This window comes from Colius striatus, chromosome 3, assembly GCF_028858725.1.
Source record: "Colius striatus isolate bColStr4 chromosome 3, bColStr4.1.hap1, whole genome shotgun sequence".
NCBI classification, from domain to species: domain Eukaryota; kingdom Metazoa; phylum Chordata; class Aves; order Coliiformes; family Coliidae; genus Colius; species Colius striatus.
Genome location: NC_084761.1, coordinates 21030628 through 21053135, shown reverse-complemented (window position 1 = coordinate 21053135; position 22508 = coordinate 21030628). Strand labels below are relative to the sequence as shown.

The window sequence follows — 22508 nt, the reverse complement described above, 5'->3', positions numbered from 1 at the left end:
CAGCAAAAGTGCAGTGCAGATCTTTGTACAAACCTTGCTTGATCATTCAGTAGGATGATGCAATCATGAGGGTTATGTATTGTCTGTGGGATCAAAGTGCAGGGTGTTTAAGCAAAAAAAAAAAGTCCTCAATTTTGGAGACTTTTCAGAGTTAGTTTGTTTGAAACGTTCATCACTGCATTAGAGAAGCTATTCTAGTGTAGGTTAAGTGGCTTTCTGGTGAATATCTTAATCTAATACCACTGTTAATCTTCTCAGACAAGCCCCCAACATATGTATAAATACACTCAAATAGCAGTGGCTGTTGAACAAGTGCTTTTTAAGTTGATAACATCTCACTATTTGAAAACTTGCATTAATGGGAAAAGAACTGTAAATAGCTTGAAATAACATGCTTTGCTTTGACTTCAGTGATTGCTGAAGATTAACTTCTATTTCAACTGTCCCTCCATATATTAAGCACATTGTTCACTTAAGTTTGTTAGAAAAGCTAAGTGTAAAGAGTGTCAGTTAAGGCCAAGAAACCCACACAAATATTTTGTGTACTCAGTGGTGGCACACATGAACAGAACTCAAGAGCTCTCTGTAAACAGTAGAAATATGTTACAATGAGGCAGTAGCCTCTAAAATTAAATAAGCCTTATGTTAATATTTATCTTTCAATGCAGGGCATGCTAACTATGTCTTAGATTCCTTTTAGTTTCATTTAGTAACTATCTTAAGACCCATATTAGCTTCCTGTTGAGAGAGTTGAGGACTAGTGTGTGGACATGTGCATGTGTTTAAGACAAAGCATCAACCACCAGCTGAATTGTTAGCTCCAGCCTCTGCCTTTTGAATCAGTGGCCAGAAATGGTACCACATTGCTTCCACACCTGCAATACTGCTCACATAGAAGTAGTTACAGGGGTACCTTTCAACCTGGACAAGCAGTTAAGAAAAAGCATAGAGTCAGTTGTCACTTTAGCTCTCATCCACATTTCCCACCTTGTTCTTTTCTATAAAAGGTCTTTCAAAGGAAATGAAACTTATTCACCTGAATCTTCAGGTTGCTTCAGAGAGAGCAAAGCTAGTATCTGCAGAAGTAACTGACTCACAGAACAAGTTGCTCTGTCATGTAGCAACAGCTGGGAGGAGCTTGTTTTACATGAGAACAATTTGCCTTGCAGTTGTTCATTTGCCTTGGTCTCCCTCTTCACTCTCTCCTTGACACCCACCCAAGATTTTCTGTAGCTATTTTGTGGCTGTGCCTGCATGAGCAGGCAGCTCAGCTCACTGGCAATGAATTTGTTTCATGGAACAGCTGGTACTGAAGTGCCAGTAACATTTCAGACCCTTTTTCTTCACAGCAGCTCTGGTACTGTCTCACCAACTGGATGTCTATGAACCATCAGCTGCAGGAGATAAGCCAATGGAGCTCATGTTCCAATCACCAAAATCCATTCTATGGAATAGTCTTGAGACTGCTCCACCATGCAAAGCAGGAAAAAATGAGGAGAGGCAATTAGATGAGCAATGGGCTTTTGAAGGAAATGTTCCAAACCAAAGTAGCTAATTTATACTCTTCTGAAGTCCTACAAATCTATGCTCTTCAGACCAAGTTCACTCTAGGTTCCTCCTTATGGAGCTTGCTGAAGGGGCCTCATGTACTTGTAACCAAAAATACGAGAAGCAGGCAAGCAGAGCAAGTTTTGTGCCTGTCAGACTATAAAAACCCAATCAACTAGTTGAGGCTGGAAGTAGTCTACTTGATCCAGCTTACTGAAAGGCCACAACTTAAATTTGTGTTTAAAATCCTAGTCCTGAAAAAAAACAATACAAACTTAAGCCAAGTAGTTGCTAACAGTACTGCAGTGTTTTTCCTAGGTAGGCAGAATATGCCATCTAACTGAATTTCAGAAAGAATTCTGTTCCCAAGCTGTCATAGCAGTTCGGGTTTTTTTTAAAAGCCTGTTCCCATCCTAGCAAAGTAATTCATTAAGCCCAAACAGTCCTTTTTGACCTTTGCTCTCCTCTCAACAGGATGATCTGACTAAAAAGGGACCTATCTGCCATTTGAGCCAAGGTGCTTGCTAGACAGTAGGGAGTAGAGAATCAAGTCATGGGGGGTTAAACCTTTGTTACACTGAAGAGTGCCAGCCACTTTTCAGGAGTTCTTTAAATAGTAAGATTTCAGGCCACAGAACTCACTTCTACCAGAGTTATTAAAATGAGTCAGTTCAATGGTCAAGTTGTAATGGACTGTCGGTCTGAAAGTGTTTATTGTATACTTAATACATTACATAAGTTAAAACACTGAAGTTCCTATTACAGTGTGGGTAACCCTAGCATGCTCCAAAAGCCCTATGCAGTCAGTACAAAGGTGCATCCCATAGCCCCACTCAAAGCAACACATACTCAAGTCCTGGGTCCAGATTGCAATGCTGCTCATGCCTTCACAGCCTACCTTGTGCATCTTCAGACACGTTTGAAGTTCATTTTTCAGGTTGCCAAATGATTTCACGAAGGGGATGACAGCTGCTGCATATGGAGTTTAACCAGGTTTGAGATGGGATTTGCACTTGAGGTCTCCTACTGAAGAAGGGGTGAAATTTAGGGTCTCTGATAAATCTAAGCAGGTTTGCCATTAGATAAGTAGCTTTCAAAATCCCACTAATGGTATCCCCACCACTGATGAGCAGTTTGATCTTCATATTCAGTTATTAGGGTTCTATTATTGCATTCTTCCCAACGCCTGACCTTCCCATTCTCCACCAAGATAAATTTCCACTCTACTTTGGTGTCTACTGGCAGACTAATGGATTCAGACCAGAAGCCATCCTTGTCGTACTTGAGAGGAACATAGCTGTGCCACTGGCCAAGACACTCGTGGTCACCTGTAACACCAATCAGCTGAGCATCAGAGTGCGTGATGTAGTGCACACGGAAAGTCACGTGGATGTTCTGAAACATGGGGGGCACAGCTGCAACTTGTTTTGCTTTCAAGTCCCCGTCAGGGCAGTCTCCTTGTTCCCATTCTTTGCTATCAGAGTCTTCCATGCTGCCATTCTTGCCAGCCTCCTCCCAGGCTAGGTGCTCAGAAACAACTTCCCACTCTTCATGGTCCAAGTCTCTTTTCTCAGCTGGCTGATCCAGCTGCTCCTTGCTTCTGTCCTTGCAAACATCAGCAGAAGCTCCTGCCAAGTTCATCACACACCATCCATCACTTGCCTCTCCCACTTGGAGTCTCGAGTCACCTGCCTGCCTGACACATGTATCACGGTGTTGTTCCCTGGCATCAGCAGTACCCTGCTTCAGGAGCAGTTGCTCCATCTCCAGAGGTTTATCTGAATCTCCATCACTTTGAACGTGGTTAAGCTCCTTCCTTGGCACAGCTGCTACATCTTCTGGCTTCAGTAGGCTGGACAAGGCGGCAGCCTTGGCCTCCAGCAACACTTGCTCACTGCTTGCCAGAAGATCCTCTAAAAATGACATATAATTAAAACAGAAGGTGGTTTAAGCAACATAGTCAGTCTTAAAGACAGCAAACTCTAACCCTCAAGCAGACTGAGCTCCAAGCCCCCCACCCGCTACCTGTTACCTGTCTCTGCCGCCGCCGCCTCGCTCCTCGCCTGTGGAGGCCCCTCGCTGCCGCCTCGCAGCGGGGCCGCTTCGGCCTCGCCGCCCTCTTCGCCTCGCCCATCGCTGCCGCCGTACCAGAGCCAGGCGAGGAGGGCGGCCAGCAGCCCCACCACCAGCGCCGGCCACAGCCCTGCTCCCAACCAGCCCCAGCCGCGGGGCTCGGCGGGGAAGCGCGGCGGGGCGGCGGGCTGCCGAAGCACGGGTGGGCCGCGGTCACGGGCCATGGACGGGCGCTGGCGATGGGGCCACCACCGCCCCCCCTCCGGCGCCGCTTTAAGCCGGGCCCTGGCGCCGGCCCCGGGGAGGAGCCGCACCCGAGGCGGGAGGTGACTCCCCCCGGTGCCTGGCTGGGCCGTCGGGCCGCCCCTGGGCCGGGCGGACGAAGGGAGGGAAAAGGCTGGTGAGAATAGGAGAGTCAGAAGTTAGATAGGGCGCGGCTGGAGGGCTGTACTTTTTCTAACCTGCTTCCCTCCTCCTCTTCTGTCCTCTCTCTTTTTTTTTTTTTCCTTCTATCTTTTCACTCGTTATTGTCTCTGTAGCTAAGATCTCTGCATAAAGTGGCCATGCTGCAAGTGTTTTAAACCACAGATAATCCAAACATGAATGTTTGAGTTTCTTTCCTATTTTTGCATGAAAGTAGGTGTTGGAGCAATAAGAAGTTTGTGAAGTTTCATTCTAGCGGTGCTGATGGCCTTAGATTTGTACATTGGAGTGTGCTGAGGGTGACCAATTTGCTTGTCCTTTTAATGCTTGTCCTGGTGAAAAAAACAGGCTTTCTCTAGTATCCCTGAGAACTGAGATTAATTCACTACTAACTTTGTAACTTCTGCATCATACTCTAATGGCAACAATTGGATTTCTTAACATTGGCCTACTCTCCTGTCTTCTGCGTTAGACTCAGGAAGCTCTTTTGGACTACCAGGACTTCAGAGTCTATTAGTGGAGAGAATATTTGATGTTTATTTTCATTTACCTTCATTTTACAAACCAATTTTCCTGTTGAAGTGATGATGTCAAGTTTATTTCAGAATTAAAAGATTATGCAGATAAATCTCACTAGGAACCTAATTAATTTAGTAAATGCAATGTATGAGTTTGAGTTTTGAATTGGTAATTCTGGAGTGACTATCTGAAAATATTTCTCAGTGTAGACTGCTAACACTAAAGATTAGCACCAGAGAAGGAATAAGGGGAGGTAGTTCCATTCACTTTTGACTACTGCCTTTTTAAACACCATTCTCTTTATCTGAACAAAGGTGTTGTCATTACTTGATCTCTAAAGCCCATTGATGAGATTTTAATCTGCTATCTCATTAGAAAGGAGAATGGCTAAGTGGATGTCCCAATAAGTCTATTTCCAGCGTGTGAACTGCTTAATCTTTCAGTGTCACTTAGAGCTGTGCTACCTCAGCTTACCAGGACAGTAAATGTCATTTGAATTTATAGAAGCACAAGTGTGCAGTCTTGCGGTGAAGTTCCCTGGCTGATACGGTATATGGTGGCCTATGTGAATACGCAGAATTCATGATCTAAATATTTTTCCTTGCTTTGGTTACCACAGTAGCTAAGGCATCTCCTCTGTTGGTCTCCTCCAGCAAAGTGCTGAGCTTGTGCTTAAGTAAAAATAACTATTTTGGTACTTTGATGTGTGGGATGCGTTCAGGCATGTGCTGAACTCTGATGCACTGCTCAGACCTTCAGCTCAACAATGCAGTGGGAAAGTAAAGAGCTGAGAAGCTAGGACCTGCCTCAGCACTTCCTCAGTGAATGTGGGTTTGGGTGCACTCTCTTTTATCACTGATAATGCTTCAAGGTGCAGCTTAGCCTTGCTACTTAAAGCAGACACCTGACTGTAGTGAGCTGTGGTAACAAGTGAAACTCTTTGAGTAGTAGATAATACATTTGTGGTTTACTTATATTCCTTCTTTTCTAGCCTCCAAATCAGAGACTGTCTCATGCTCTGTATTTGTACACCACCTTGCTCAGCTGGGATTATCAGGTAAGGCACCTGCACCCTACTGTTCTTTAGGTAGTATGTGTGTACTGCAGTTTAAATTCCTAGTCATAGTCATCTCCCTGAAGCAGGGCAGACAAAAAGAACATCCTTCTGCCAGCCCTCAGCACAGATGAAGGGGTAATACTTGGAGCTGCTAACTCTAGTATTTATTTGCTTAAATGTTAGGAAGATTAGGAAGAAAGAGGTGCCAAATTAACACAATTTAGAAGACCTTAACACAGTTTACAGAAAACCTTAAGGAATGTTTTAATTTGAATACACAAAAATGCAGGTGATGAAAGGCAGAATGCTACTTCAATGAGCAAGAAAAGAGCAAAGATCTCCTGGTTCTATTCATCTTCCATGCTTATATAAGTCTTCTCTGTTGTCAGACTCTTTCTCATCGAGTATCTGCAGAAAAAAAACCCTAAAGCAAAGCACATGGATTGCTTTGAGTGCTCAGAGAGGAATTGTTGTTACTAGTAAGACATTTGAAAAAAGGAGTCACAAAGGACCCAGGTGCCACCAGAAGGAAGCTTGTCACTCAGCCAGACAGAGAAGGAAGGTTCTGTAACCCAAATCCTAGATTCCTCAAGTCCTACATAGGCCCCAGAAGGCACACACCATTTTTGCTCAGTTGCTTCCAGGTGTTAGCAGCAGCCACTGATACAAACACACTTTGAGAGTTTTGGTCTCCTAACCCAGGGTCATCCTTGTACTCTGCTGTGAAACAGCCACAGTTCAGAGGAGAGAGAGATGTTGTGAGCAAGGTTAGGTTAGTGGTTGGACTTAATGGTAGTCTTTTCAAACCAAAATGATTCTATGATTTGATTCTATGATTCTAAATTCAGACTGTAACAGAAATGAGTTAGCTGACCCTTCAGCTCCATTGTTCTCACTGCCTGTTTTGCACAGGCCCTTGCTTTCATGTGACCATTTAAATGGGTCAGATGAGATAACTGATCCAGCTGACAATTAATGTAGAATCTTTTTAAAAATGTTTATTTTCATCCACACAAATATTTCTGCCAACAAAGGGGAGAAAACGAGAGTGGGTGGCTAAAAGGAAAGGCAGACCTTCCCCTTTCAGAGGCAATATGGATTCATGCTGGATATAGCTAGTTTTAGTCATTCAGTCATACTTGTAACAATGATATCCTGTCCAGGTAGTACTGAATTTGTGCTTTGGAACTCCTCTTAGGATGTCTATATTTTCTATTTCCTTTAAAACATGGTTCTTGGCAAATGCTAAGGCTGAAATTCCTGAGTTGCTGATCACTTACCAAGTGTTAGAAGCAAAGATGCTGGATAGAAGTGAGAAGAGTCATGGCCCAAGACCTCATAGGATGCTAAGGACAGAGGTTCCTGTTCTGAAGCAAACTCACCAATTGTTGCAGATGGTAACTTACCCCTGGGTTTTGGTAGCCCTTCCTCTCTAGGAATTCTCGAAACACTTACATCCTGTAGAAGGTGGAGACCTCTGCCTCCTAAGAGAATTTCCAAAGCAGGTTAAGAGAAATGCTCCAAAATGTATCTCGTATGTTTTTTAAAGTTTTCTTTGGAACTAAACAAAGAATCAATACAAGATACAGTTTCTCAAAGTCTCAGGGACACAATTTAAGATTTCAGTTTAACATTAGTTAATTTATGATTATTTCTGATGTGGCATTAGCTTGGAAGATTGTGTTCTGTGACTACTGGTACTTCACTGCACCACTGTTTATTCAGTAAATGTGATAGCATTTGCTGCTGCACTGTATTTTGAAAAGCTACTGCAGAATTACCAACTAGCTGACTGGCCTAAGATCTGGAGCCTTCAACCTGTCACCTTTTCACTTTTCAAAACCAAAAGAGTATTACTGTTACAATTCTATAAACAACTCATCAACTAGGGCTGTTATTAGGAAGTCCTGGCCCAGATGTGCAGTGTCTCAAATGAACTTTCTGAATTTTATTCTGTAAACTCTGCCATCTAGTGTGGTGACAGGGAATCTCAGCTGTAGCATCAGAGATGAATCAGGCCCGCAGTGCATCTGTCCCCTGTAACTGGCTCTGACAGCGGCAGTAAGGGATGCTATTTAGGAAGCCTGGCCAGTGTCTGATCCTGTGCTATCCACAACTGCTGTACTAAGGATGATAGAGAGTATTAAGGATGTTGGAGAGCCCTTAAACAAGTTTTGTGCATGTACAGTGCTTCTGGTTTTAGTTTTGTAATACAACAAAGTGTGACAGTGGAATACAAGTGGAAACATGAACAGGTACAAAAGAAACAGAAATTAAGGAGCCCTGTTATTCCCTGTGCCTATAGTATTGGGACAGCTGGAAGTTCCACACAGACAACTCAAAAATGAGAATTTGGCAGGTGAAGCTTTATGGAGATTGCAGAGAGCTCTTCCTGAGCATAAGGATGGCATGTGTAAAAAACCCAACTGTGCTTTTATGACACTCTGTTGGGGAGGGAAAGAAGAACAGGTCACAGGTGAGGTTTGAAGCAGGTAGCAGCTTTCTCATAGTAAGAGCTGTCAGCACTTGCCAGGCCTTACACTGTTGATTCTCATTGTCACAGAATGAAAAACCAAGCAGGTACTGTCACCAGTCAGGTAAACAGAAAGAGACATTATGCCTTTTATTCCAACTTGCAAGTGATGCACAGGGCATGTTCCCATAACCTACATGCCCTGTAGTCATTAACCCCACTGGGCTCAGTGTCAGTGGGACCTGTCTCTGAATAGGAGGTGGTGTTACGTTGTAAACACTGTTGCTTCTTTCTTTTGGATCATTAAAGGTTCACCCACATTTTGCTTTTTCCATGTTTTAGGGTTGAGGTACCAGGTGCCAAATCAACTCTTAACAACTTTGGTCTCTCTGATTCCTAAAAAATATAGAATTATGTGTAGTAACTCTCTTAATTCTTAATTCCAGCCATTTGCTAAAGAGTTGTAGGGTTTTTTTAGTTTGCAGGCAAACAGGTGGACAGTTTAACTAGAAATGGTCCACTTGGGAATATAAACCACATCCACTGCACTACCACCATCTATCCACCTTGTTACATCTTTATAAAAGACTACCAGATTGGTCAAATATGACTTCCCTTTGGGAAAACCATGCTGACTGCTTCTAATGACCTTCTTGTCCTTTAAATGCCTGGAAACAGCACCCAGGATCAGTTGTTCCATCACCTTTCCAGGGATGGAGGCGAGGCTGACTGATGTGTAGTTATCTGGCTCCTCCTTCTTGCCCTTTTTGAAGACTGAAGTGAATATACCTCTGTATTAAAAGAGGAGGCACAGCATAGTGGAGAAAGGCAAGTAGGGGATATAGTGAGAAGGGAGAAACACAGATAGAGCTGTGAAAACAAGTACAGAACTAAGATATTCTGTTCATCTCTTCTTGCTGTCCCCAGTGAAAAGATGTGCTCAAAGGCAGAGCTAAAATGAGATGGGAAGAACAGCATCATCTCATAGATAACTGTAGCTCACAAAGCTTAATCTAAAGCTTTCCTTGGAAGTCAGGTTAAAATCTGAAATTCAAGACTTTGCTGTCATGTAAGTTTTCTTGGCAGTTGCTTGATCCTTTCTGTATTTGGTCCCCACCTAACTAGGGAGAAAAATGAGAAGGGCAAAGTATTCATATACTTTGGACCTGCATCATACTCTGGCAAAAAAACATAACCCTGTCTTTCTGTATCATAGAATGGTAGGGGTTGGAAGGGACCTTTAGAGATCATCTAGTCCAACTCCCACCATCTTTTTCCCATATTAATTGTGAGTGTCTTGGCTGGGTGCACCGATGTTCTCCATGAAACATTTCACAGTAGCCAGCAGGTGGCATGTGAGGAGCATTTTTGCCAGTAAGAGATCTTCACAGAATCACAGAATCTTAAGGTCTGGAAGGGACCTCAAAATATCATCTAGTCCAACCCCCCTGCCAGAGCAAGCCACATAGGAACTCGTCCAGGTGAGTTTTGAATGTCCCCAGAGAAGGAGACTCCACAACCCATCTGGGCAGCCTGTGCCAGTGCTCCCTCACCTGAACAGTGAAGCAGTTTTTCCTTATGTTTCTTTGGAACCTCTTTGTACATGTTGCCCGTTGTCCTATCATTGGACATCACCGAGAATAACCTGGCTCCATCCTCCTGACACCTGCCCTTTACATATTTGTAAACACTAATGATATCATCCCTCAATCTCCTCCAAGCTGAAGAGCCCCAGCTCCCTCAGCCTTTAATCACAAGGGAGATGCTTCACTCCCTTAATCACCTTGGTGGCCCCGCACTGTACTCTTTCAAGCAGCCCCCTGTCCTTTTTGAACTGAGGGGCCCAGAACTGGACACAATATTCCAGATGTGGTCTCATGAGGGCAGAGTAGAGGAGGAGGAGAACCTCTCTTGACCTACTGCCCACGTCCTTTCTTATATACTCCAGGATGCCATTTGCCTTCTTGGCCATGAGGGCACATTGCTGGCTCATGCTCATGTGCTGCCCACCAGGACATGCAGGTTGCTTTCCCCTACACTACTCTCTAAGAGTTCATTCCCCAACCTGTACTGGTACCTGGGGTTATTCTTTCCCAGATGCAAGACTCTACACTTGCCCTTGATGAATTTCATTAGAATTGTCTTACATTTAAATACTCTATGAAAATCTGTTATACTGATCTTGCATTTGGTTTCCACTGCCCTGTTATTTTGTGTTACTTTCAATCTTATTGTACTGATATCGCTACTAAAAATGCATCAGAGATAGAAAATTAGAATAAAATGACTGTGTTGATTAACAGATCCATGAATAACTCCAATTTTGTGCCACTGGGCTCAAGTGAATAAAAGAAATTTAAATTTGAATTCTTATCTTTGAAGCAGTCAATTGAAAAAAGAAAATCCTTCTCAACACAGAAGAGGGAGGAGGAAAACTACTAGATAGACACTGTATGATGGGATAGTTTCTTTTAAACTCATTCTGCTATTACTTCTAAATGATAGCTGCAAGCAGCATTAAAAGGAAGCCCATTTAGATTGTTACAAAGGTTGCAATGATGTGTAAAATAACCCCTTTTTTATGTAAGATCAGTAGTGCAAAGAAAAATACCTTAAGTCAATGGAGTGGAGATACTTCCTTCTGCAATTTAGTAGTTCAGAAAACCATAATTCAAAGTAAATATTAGATTCTTATGTCCATCGAGAAACCATTAAATATCTTATTTTAAAAACCTAAAAGGTATTTTCAGTGACAGTCATCAATATTATCATATGTTAGCATATATTATCATATATCAATATATATTAGCATCTATTATAATTTATCAATATTATTTCAGTGACAGTCATCTTCTTTTCCATACAACGAAGGAACTCTTTCTCTCAGTTGCTATTAGCTTTTTAAGAGCAATATTTTCCATACCTTCTGTCCTAGATTGCTGACCAAGAAATTGTTTTCCACTGTAAGACACTGAAGAATGTAGTGAGAGCAGAAAAGCAAGCAGATTAGAATTGAGAGGAGTGCAGTCCTCAGAACTTGCCTTCAAAGTGGCTAGTAATGAGGATATCCCAAATCCAGACCTGCTTTACATTAGCAGCTGTTAAAATCTGAAAGGCAGACAGGGAAAAGGGGCAAAAAGCCGTTTCTTATGATGAATCAGCACATATGTCTATACGTCTTACAGTCATGGTGAAGGAAAGCCAGGCACCATCAAAGCCTTTTCTTCCATCCAAAGCAGCAAAGGCAATAGGCTGAAAGGGACCTCAGGAGTCCAGTTTAGGGCTAGTGTCTGGCAGGCTGCTGGTGGCCTAGAGGTCATCCATGAATGTATTTATTTATACCCTCTTCCCTCTGACACGCACATGGACAGTAAATATGTTTCTGCCTGCCAGCACACACAGGTGCCCAGCTACTGCTGGTTACAAATCTGACTGTGTATATTGTAAGATGGTAACGCTTAGCTATATCTTAAGGACTTTGTTCTTCATAGCCACCAAAATAACTGTAAAATACAAGACAGTCCATGGATTCTCTTAAAAAGAAAACCCCTTGTTAACAATAAGTGCTGGTCTGTTTTACCCTTCTGCTGTCAGACACCACCAGCCTGGTGATGACTACGTAAGCTGATCTTGAAGGAGGGATAAACCAGAGTCTTAAGGATGATACATTTCATTATTTAACTGTCTTCTGTTCGAAAGTCATTGCTAGTTTTTAATCCAAATCTGTCCACTCCCTCTGAATTCACTTATTCTGTCCCATAGAAACATAGGAATCAAAGTATTTCCCATTTCTTTTTACCACCCTCGTACTCAATTGGAACTTCTTGTGCGTGTCCTCACTTATCTTTTAACTGTGTTAGAAACTGTTTGCTCTGTCTTGAATGTTGGTCATAGGTGCATCATCATTCCTGTAGCTTTCCTCCTTTTCTTTTGAATTTATTTATATACTTCTTAAAGCACAGTAACCAAACTTAGACACAGATGTCACACCCAGATGTGGTCTTAATCAGGCTGAGAGGTACAGAGGGTTACTTCATGTTTGTCATTGTTCTCGTGGTAGGATGCTTCCTATTTTTTCACAACTAGGACGTTGCTGACGTTTGCAATCTACCAAAGTCCCTGTATCCTTCCCTTGCTAAACTCCTGTCTAGCCAATTGTTCCTCGTTCACTATTCGCATAGCTGAAGATCTGCTTGGGACAGATCAATTGGCCTTGCTTTTGCTCTCTTTTTATTTTTATTCCAGCTTTTGTCCAACATGTCAGGATCATTTTGAACCCATCTGAAGCCCTTCAACATCTTCAGAGTGTTTCCTAAGTGGTGATCATCTGCAAATGTCATAGGTTCTTTGGATTTTACATAACTTTTCAAGGAAACAGCTCCTGATTCTTTTTTCTGTTATTTTACCTTATTATAATGCATTTAATCCTCGCTGAACTTGCTCAAAACATCTAAGAGGTCTAGTGCCAGTCTTTCTTACTTATCCATAGGAATTCCTTTTTGGATTTCAGGTAGAGCTTATTGCTTGCCTAAGCCAATATCTTACAGCATTTCCTGTGCTTTCTCTGAACCTGGGTACTGTGCCAGTGATATCAAGGAATGACAACTTTCCCTAAATACCTTTTCCTCTTAGATTTGTTTCCCATGAGCTGTTATTTGTCAGCTTCATTGTTTTATTAGTCACTCTCTTTGCAAGTCATGCTTTCCATTTTGTTACTCACCGTTCTCCTTTTCCCTGACTGGTCCAGTTGCATTTCACATGCTGTTTCATGATTAGTGCCCAATGCCTTTTACCTCCTCCCAGGTTAGAATCAAATCTCTTCTAAGGATTTAAAATAAAAGAGAAAATATAAGACATTTCAAAGCAGAAAAAAAGAGAAACATTGAATGAGTGAAAATCTCCTCTTGGAGCACAGTAGAAAGGGATAGAAGAAATATTAAGTGTTCCCCTGTGCACAGTATTTTAATCTCCTCACTCTTTAGCTATACAATGAGATACACTCCCCCAAAACACCTTTGTTATTCAGTGAAGTTCTGCATGTGGCAGAATGTCAGAGACAGTATAGTCAGAAGTAGACTGAAACAATAATAAGACATTATGCTGTTATATTATGTTATTTTGCCAGTGATGGGGAGCAACAGAGACACCAAAGCATAAAACACAGTGTAATCCATATACCTAATTTCTGTGAAATGTAATAATAAGACATTGTTGTGTTATGTTGTTATGATGTTGTGTTATGTTATGTTATGTTATGTTATGCTATGTTATGTTATTTTGCCAGTGATGAGTAGCAGCAGAGACCTCAAAGCATAAAACATAGTATAATCCATTTGCCTAATTTCTGCAAAATGTTAAGTGTCTCATCTCAGAGTTCACTGAAGTGGTACCCAGTAGCTCTTAGAATCATAAATAAAATGTTCCAGCAAATTCATGCTGATAGATTCTTATGGTTGTCTAATATCCTAGAGATGTTATGCTTTGACTTCTGTGTAGACTCTTTACATTGTCAGGCCCACAGAAAAATGCAACAGAAAAGACCTCGAAATATTTATTTTCAAAGAACTTTTAACACATAAAGTTTTATCAAAGTCCAAAGTCTAAAGAGCAGTGAGAAAACAAATACAAGCGTGAGTTTTGTGTTTAAGAAAAAAAAATGACATCTGTGTTTGTAGCTGACAGGTATAATCTTCTAAGCTGGAGATAAAAAACAGTTGATTCTGAAAAAATACCAGAAATGTGGGGTTTAGCTTCTGGGGAAGAACAGCTTCTGAGAGGAGACTCAGCAGGGAGCTGGTATAAAGCATAGTATTGTTTTACATTGGTTCTTATAGCATCTTACTGTGTTGGTAGGCTTTACAGGCAAATGCTTTTTTTTCAGTTGGAGCATCCCATGTGTGTTCTCTGAGCCAAGCTGTGATGTTTATTTATGGTGAAATGAAGCTTTTGGGAGTATCAGTAAGGCAGCATCAGAAATCTTTTATGTGCTTTGGAATGCAGTTTTGCTGACATTAAATCTGTATGCCCTATTCTGAAACTGTTCCTGCAAGTTCCTTTTTCCCCAAGCTAAATGTTTGAAGGAGGATGTCATTGGTCACTTAGTCATGTGCTGGTTTGGTCTGATGACAGGAGAAAGCATGAAGTCCTTTCCCACACAATCATGTTAGAGGAAAAGGCAAGGCATGAGCCAGTAATTTGTGCTTAATAAGCCAGCACTTGATGCAGTGACTGTATCCTGAGAGCTGGGTCACATGCTAGCACCAAGCAGGTAGTGTGACCTTTTCTGCTTCCCCAAAGTATTTGCCCTAACTGTGGTGTCAACGGATACAGCTAACCCATACAAAGTACTGCAGACTGCACTGAAGGTCTAGCTTAATGCTTCCCATCCTAGGGACCAGCACTGATTTGGCCATAAGGTCTTAAATACTCAAAATTTAGGCTGGTAGGCACAACAAAGTGCAATATTGCACTGGGGCTAGTGGCCAGGGTCTCACAAGGAATGGGGACAGATGAGCTAGACTCTGCAAGATGCATGGGCCTAGGAACAGTGAAAATGTGCTGGGTTGTTTGCCATCCTGAGGTGGACAGGCAGTGCAGTAGGTTCTTAGGCAGCATTCACTCTCCTCTTACCCCCAGTGTTTTTTTTCTAAGTACCACTTGTGTTGAATAAATGGTGCAAACAATTGAAGGCATGGTTGCCTTCAACAGCTGTGAACAGTTGTACTCCCAGAGGGAGGCTGGCAACCTGCCCATCCCAACAGTTGGTGAACTTTGTTTACTTTGTTAGAATGATATCCTAGTGAACACATTGTTGTGCCAAAGCTTTGCATTCAGGACTGAGTGGCAGTGATTCTGAGCACAGGTCTTCTGCAGCATGTCTCTGCACCTCCTCAGGTGGAGCTGCAAGATGGACTTTATCTGCTGAAGGGAATAGTTTGTTCCTAAGGAAGAATATGCCATAGGCTTCCTACCAGGATTAGGCCCCTAAGAGCCCTGTCGCTTATTTAACTCCCTGGTCAGAGCTCTTTGAACATCATTTCCTCCATCCTCCTCTTGCACTGGTCACTTAAGAGCTCCACCACCAGGCACATTTCCAGGGGAACTAGCACCTGTCATGCCTTTAGCTAGTGTTGACCTGCCTCAGGACAGGAGCCAAGGGCTGGCACACACACAGTCTCATGGTACAAGCTGGTAGACACGAGCTATAAGGCATTTGTTTCCAAATGGCTGCCACAGAATAGCTGGGAGTAGGGATAGGAAGTAAGAACTATTCATCCTGGCCTTACTTCTAGGCCTATCAAGAATGCCTACCAAGTGTGCATTTAATGCAATAGTGTCGTGGTTTGGGCCCATCCAGGGACAAAAGACAGTGATCAGACTTCAGTACCGCAGACCCTGGAACTCCCCAAGGACAAGGAGGGCTTAATTGCCACTTATGGTCCCAGACAAAACAGACCAGGCCACTCAGCTTGGGGAAGAAAACAAAACTTCATTTAATCCACCACCAACCAAAACATAACAAACAGAAATATCCAAAGGAAAAAACAATACAGAGTAGGGCAAATGATGGAAGTGCAAACAGCTCCTTGAGATTCCCTTTCCTCCATCCATCTTCTCTTCCTGGGCTCAGAGCCCTGAGCCCGGTGTCATTATCTCCTCCCCCCTATAAGTGGTGCTGGGAGCAGGGAATAGGGATGCAGTCAGTCCTTTCCTGATGTCTCTTGCTGCTTATCACACTCCTGAGGAGAAGTGCTCTGCGCCAGCCCTCCCTTGCTCCAGCTCAGGGTCTCGTACACACCGGGCAGCCCTGAATGGGCCGCTTTGACAGGGCACTGCAACTTCAGCTTGTTTCCTCCTGGTCAGAGTCCAAACTGGTTCCCCACTCTGATTTGGAGTCTCTAACTCTCAATCCCTCTGTCACAGGGTCTCTATCTCTCACCATGGGCAGAAAGAGTGTCTCTGGTCTGGCTTTGCTCCCCCTGGCCTTCTTTCCTGACTGCAGAGGCCACATGGTCAACTCCAGCTTGCCCTTCCTTTCCACCTCCTGCGCACTTCAAATTTCCCTTCTTAAATAGTGATGGCAGAGGTGCTAGATTGGCCCAAACTCAGAGCCAGGGGAAAGAACTCTTTACTGGACTGCACTTCAGCCTCCTCCCCGTGTTATCAAGCAAAAGCGGCTCCTCACAAACCCATGACAAACAGGCACTGGGAATCAGGAAGAGAATCCCAATGTGAGCCATTTGGCTCTCTTTCCTCATCTGTGCCAATAAGTTTGGTGCACTTAAGGACTGAGACTGCAGGATCTGTGCATGGTTAGACTCCAGGGAGCTTAGCTGTGCTGCTCTCACTCCACTGATACTACCTGCTAAAAGATATTTGTATTTCAGAATTAGAGTTAGCTGGTTGCCTGAGTAAATAATGTAATGTAGGCTAGTAACATCATATAATTTCAGCCCTCAATACCTGTGTTTATTTCCAGAACAAGGGAAGAGATCAGCCTGTGACATCAGACGGGATCAAAACAAAACAGACACTGACTATAGGTCTGCAGTCTCTCTCAAATGCACAGGCACAGTCAACTGCACTTAGCAGAGACTAAAAATCCCTTGCTTACTATAGAAGATCTCCCCTTTTCCTCAATAAAATCATATGTAGAGGTAGTGTGCATCTAGGTTTTAATGTAGCAGCACACATTTTAAGCTCCAGAATCTACTGTTGAATTCTTTCAGATCAGTAAGAAGCTCAACATAGGTTAACAAAAGAGAAAAACAAGACTCCTAGAGCATTGCAGTGGAGTTTTTAGGGTACCAAGTCACCTGCTCCCTCAGAATTATATAGAAAGTTTGTCTTTGACTTCAAAACAAGAACAATGTGGAGTGCTGAGTGTGGATATAGCAACAACACATTTCAAATATGTTTCCCTAGAGCTGATCCTATTGTATTCCAGTGGAGCATCCTTCACCTTTTTAACAGTGAGACTGGCATTCATGTGGAATAAAACTCACTGTCAGAGAAACACATGCCATTGATGTGCTAATTTTAAATGTGCCCTCTGTAGCACAGTTCATCTAAAACTAGATATGGATTGTTGAAACTGTGCTCAGTCAGGCTGAATCCAAAATGAGGGAAACAGCAGGTCTCCCTTCTCTGTCCTGAAGTAAACAGATGTGTTTGGCAGCATTACAGAGTAAACTGATTTGTCATTTGCTTTGCACTTTGGCACTTGCTGTGTACAAAGCCTCTGTCAAATCAGGAGCCAAAGTTTTCATCCATTGCTGTGGGATTTGGGCCCTGAAGTCCCAAAAGTGACTAGCTAGAGCCAAGGGCTGTTTGCAGTGCTCATCAGCAAGGCAACAAGCAAACCTAGTTTCTCATAGAGCTGCTTCAGTACTGTATAGAACTGAGGGCTTGGAGTTGTGTGAGTCTCTCTAGGCTCTAGATGTGTAACTCATAATGGCTCCTCTTGTAACCTGTAGTGTCCTTGAGGAAGAAACCAGATGGACAGTGGCACTTAATGTCCAAAAGGGTAAAACCAAACACTCCAAGAGATGGTATTCTTGGCTGTTGTAGTCTGCATTGGAGGAATACGCAGTCTAGCTGCTATAATTTGATTTAAGGTAGCAAAACCTTGACAGTAGGAGATTTCACCAATTAGATGGGCTTGGCACTGCAAGCCAGATCCTCGGCAAGCTTTTTACACTGTTTAGGTTATACAGATGGTGCCACTTGCCAGAGTCTCCCACATATCCCAGTGTGTGCCCTGCAACTTCCTCTCCTTCCTTTCCCAGCAAAATCTGTTTCACAGCTTAGTGCAAATCACAGCCTATCTTACACAACCACTAGTGCCATTCTCCCACTACACAATATAGTTCCTCCATCCCCCATCCCCTAGCATGGTTCCTTGTCCACGCTGAGCTTGAGAGCACCCTAGTTGAGCAGTGCAGGCCCTGGCACTGCTCTGTGGCAGTGGTGAAAATGAGACATGTAGCTAAGTAAAGACAACACAGTGTAGAACGCTAGTGAATGCAGTGGGGAGGATGGGGCTGATTAGGTTCAAGGTGAAGTTTGAAAGAGAGTAGAGTTTAGTGGGGAGAGAAATCTGGGTGAAAACAGTAAGGAAAAGGTAGCTTGAAGCAATACTCTGTCCTCCTACGCAGGTGGCACAGTTTGCCACCTCTGAGTCACGAGAGTCTAAATATGCAGAAGCAGCTGATGAGTCAGGGAAGCAGCAAACCAAACCAGAATTAGCTGAGGGGTTGCTGCACTTCCTAATTTTTGTATAGCTTATCTTATGGAGAATATAGTTGTATATATGTGACTTTAAAATGTATTACGTGATCTTTATCTCAATTAGAACATGCGTGTAGAGGTATGTGTGCATATGTGTGGCTTAACAGTTCAGGAGGACTGTGGTTATTTGACACTGAAGAGTGTCAAAAACATGAGAGTCAAGCAGGACCAAATTTCAGAAGGAAGAACATGAAATATTGATTTCCTCACAAGCAAAAAAAAAAAAAAAAAAGCTGTAAGCAAATCTCTCATCTCCTAAAAATCATTGTCCCAAATCTAGAAGTCAAGCAGTGTTGTATATGCAAATCCCAGCCTGTGTGATGCACACACTTCATGTGTATTCCCATGCAGCTAAACCAAGAGCTAAGGGTGCTGCTACACAAGCAGCAGCATTGTTCCCAGACCTTTTCAAGGTCTGTGTTGAACTTAGTAATTGCAGGGTAACTCTGCCCTATAGTGAACTACTTTCCTGCCAGCAGTTAATTTGTACTGTGTGGGAAGAATAAATTAAAGCTTGAGTACAGTGAAATTTGATCACTACCCACTTACAGACCTATCAGAAAATTCTCAACTCTCAGCTGAGCTCAGGATCTTATAATTACATTATTATTTTATTACTGATACACTACTAGAAACACACATAGCATGCGTAAATTCATTGATGAGAAGTATGTGTATTAGCTGTGATAGTGTGTGTATGAGAGGCAAAGGAGCAAAGTCTCTGAAAACATTTTCTTTCTGTATTACTGATGCATTTGGCTGTTTCCCAGAGCTGGTCCAGTAATACTGGGAGTGTGCTTCATGTAAAGGTTCTGCTGTCCTTCTTGGCCCATGTTGTGAAATAGCCAGCCAGCAGTGGCTCTCTGTGGTGAGCTGTCAGGAAACGTGAAATGTTAAGGACCTGCAAGCTACCTGTAATATGTTTTATGTCTTAGTATTTACCTCTGAATTTCTTCTGCTCTACATTCTAGAGGAAAATTCATAAAGGATTCAGAAACCTGGTGTTGTAGATGGAAGTAAACAGAATGCCATAGATACACAGATGAAAGCAGATATCATGCAGCAGAAGGAGATGAGTGGACATGTCTACCAAAATTTTAGATAAGACAGAAATTGGTAGAGTATTTATTAAGTAAAACACTTTTCTAGCTACAATTGCATTCTCACTGTTGAGATGAAACTACATTGGGCTCTGGAAAGGCTGTTACATGTCTCTGTATGCTTTCAGGTCACAGCTCCTAAAGGAAGCAATGCAAGATGTAGATCCAGTTAGACCTGGTGTGAACAGGTCTGTCAGCAGTGACAGATGATTGTAGCACTGAAGTAAGGACAAGCATGATTCCTATCTTGGGTGGTGAAGACCAGAGGTGCATCAAGTGCCATGGATGCACACAAAGAGACAATGTAAAATATCCTACCCCTCTTCTTATTTTCAGTATTCACCTGGATGTGTTCCTGTGTGACCTGGTCTAGGTGGACCTGCTTTAGCAAGGGGTTTGGACCAGATGGTCTTTAGAAGTCCATTCCAGCCTCTGCCATTCTGTGATTCTGTGTGATCTGTTGTTTCCACCGCTCTATCTAACATATCTATGTTCTCCCACAGTTGGATTTCTCCAGACCCTAACAACTCAGTGTTCTCTGATGTAGCTGCCCTCTGCCCCCATTGCAACTTTACATTTCCAAGGAGATCCTGCCAGCAACATACATCCATTCTGATGTGCTCCTCTCCTACGTGTCTGTCATTGAGCATGAGGAATGGCATCCAACAGAGAAGGGACGATCTATCCCAGATATCAGTTTGCCTTTTGTTCTTTGCTAAGCAATTGTCAGTCAGGCTCAAGCATAGGAGCTGGCATGTTTCACAGAGTAGGATTTGCCTATTTTCATTATATTTATGGTGTTAGTGCAAGGCATCCAGCTCAGTTGGGATCCCAGTTGTGATGGCTTCTGTACAATAACAGGAAAAGGAAAAAAAAACCTGCTCCAAGAGTTTACAATGGAGGTAAGACAAAAGTGTAGCACAAGAGCAGAGTTAACTGTCATGAATGTCTGTAAATACTGTCATTTTAAGTGGTGGAGATTCTTGGGAATGGCAAATTAAGAAGTAAAAAAGTGAAAGGAATGGGGAGAGAGAAGATTCATTGGTGGGGGCAAGAAGAGAAAAAGCATGAGGACATGAAGTTTTCTTTGGGCTAGCACATCTACACATTTTCCTGAATGTAGGCCTTATCTGCCTTTCCCTTTTTAAAATCCCACTGTGACTTCAGAACGGGAAGATATGCCTCTGCTTGTTTCAGGGCTTTGTAATTATGGCACAGAGTTGTGCCTTGAGCCAGCAGTGCACCCACTGCATTCCCATGCAGTGCTTCAGAGGCGGAGTCACTCATCACAGGAATGTTTTAAACATATCATTACTAGGAAGCACTTTTCTCATTTCCAAAGGTAAAATAATTTGCCAAAAAAGAAAAAAAATCCCACTGGGAATCTAGAAAATCTGTGTGGAGAAACTATGTGGTTCTGTATATCACCTGGGCAGATTTCCACTGCAAAATTTTGCAGAAATCATTGCTTGATCTACAAATATTCTTGCCAGGGTTCAAGTAAAAGAATTTCTGATGGGCTGCAAGAATCCTTCATCTATTGTGGCAGGAAACAAAATCTAGCCTTGGAAAACAAAAATTATGTTTCCCATTTCAGGTACCTCAGATTGTTTGAATTCCTTAAATATTCTTTCCTTTCTTTTGGTTACATTGCAGTGCATGCATCAGGATATCCTCACTAATAAAACAGAAGTCACAGAGCAAGTAGACTACTGTAGGTGAGATGAGAAAGAAGACTCCATTCCTCTGTTTCAGCAGCCCTGGAAAATATGTTTAATGTGCTGCAGGAGGAGGTATCTGCTTGTAAAAATTGTCACTACCAAAGGCCAGTATTTTGTGATGTAAGGAAAGGTTTATGCTTTTAGCAGGAAAATTCCCATGGAAGACTTTTTCCCAGGGGAGAATTCTATTGCTGCAGTTAAATTACCCTTCAAAACCAGATTCTAATTATTTACTCTTTTGCTTGCTGTTTGGAGAGATGATGATGCAACTAAGCTAAGAATACCACTTTGGAGTGGGAATCTAAATGAAAACAAGTTGTCAGAACTATTTATTTTTTCAATAATTTACTGCATGGGTTAAACCACAGCAGTTCCAGACAACCGTGGAATGTGACCTCATAACCTTTCATAAGCCAAAGAAAAGTGCATAGAGCAACCTAACAGTGTTACTGCAATTACAATTACAGGAAGAAGTATTTATCAAGGAAAAACGCTTCAGTAGCTCTTTGCAGGAAAACCACCTGATGGTCTACTTGCTGTCTGCTAGGGAAGGCATTATTTGGATCAGGCTGATGGTGGCAAGTTGCCAGCTTTACTGTTTGGAAGAGCAAGAGGAGGGGCTCTGTACTGCAGAGGCCTTCCTTCCTTTTGTGCAATACCAAGGCTGTGATGGAAGTCGACTCGCACTGCATCCAACACCGGGAAAACCCTTGTTGCAGGTATCCTCTGCTAGCAGTGCACCAGCACGCAATTATGGCTGAGAAGATGGAGCAATGGTGTCTGCTGTCTTTTACAGGAGAAATGGGTATATCCATTTATTTTTGTGTTAGTGGATGCTGAACTATATTGAATTACGGTAGAATCCAATCACCGTGAAGCTTAATTCAGTCTAGAGGCAGTTCGTGTTCCCTACAAGCTTTTCCCTAATCATCATGCTGAAGAACAGCTGTTTTTCTGCTGGGTTTCCAGAAAGCCTTTTAAAGATGCCTGCTGCGTAGCAAGACGCGCACTGGCAGATCCATCCACACACACGGGAAGATTTCAGCCGTGCCAGCGGGAGGGAGCTCGCCTTGCAAGCAGAAACAAAACCACATTGTTTTCAGATACGTTTTTCTCTTTCCTGCTAAGCAGCTTACTGCCACCGCACAGCTGCCGCACGGTACAAGGCCCTGCCAGACCCGTGCCACAAAACCCCTCCGCCGGCAGAGGCACGGGCCGTGCCGTCGCTCGGCCTCCGCAGCGGCCCGGGCGGCGGCGGCTCCTCCTCCCGGCCCGTGGGCAGGCGGGGCGCGGGCCCGCCCCTT

The 22508-nt window shown here is 42.9% G+C and overlaps 1 protein-coding gene across 1 annotated transcript; it reads right to left on the bottom strand.

The window, feature by feature from the left end:
- Window positions 1-2231: 2231 nt before the first annotated feature.
- Window positions 2232-3943, bottom strand: STBD1 (starch binding domain 1). Its single transcript, XM_061993237.1, has 2 exons — window positions 3581-3943; window positions 2232-3461 (listed from the first exon to the last, which is right to left on the bottom strand). The coding sequence occupies exons 1-2, from the start codon at window positions 3843-3845 to the stop codon at window positions 2653-2655; spliced, it is 1074 nt and encodes a 357-aa protein (XP_061849221.1). The 5' UTR covers window positions 3846-3943; the 3' UTR covers window positions 2232-2652.
- Window positions 3944-22508: the final 18565 nt, after the last annotated feature.

Excerpts from the sequence above, each read along its gene's own strand:
- STBD1 (XM_061993237.1), bottom strand. The coding sequence starts at position 3,845 with ATGGCCCGTGACCGCGGCCCACCCGTGCTTCGGCAGCCCGCCGCCCCG. Across the intron at positions 3,462-3,580 it reads GGCGGCGGCGGCAGAGACAG|AGGATCTTCTGGCAAGCAGT; the intron begins GTAACAGGTAGC and ends TGTCATTTTTAG.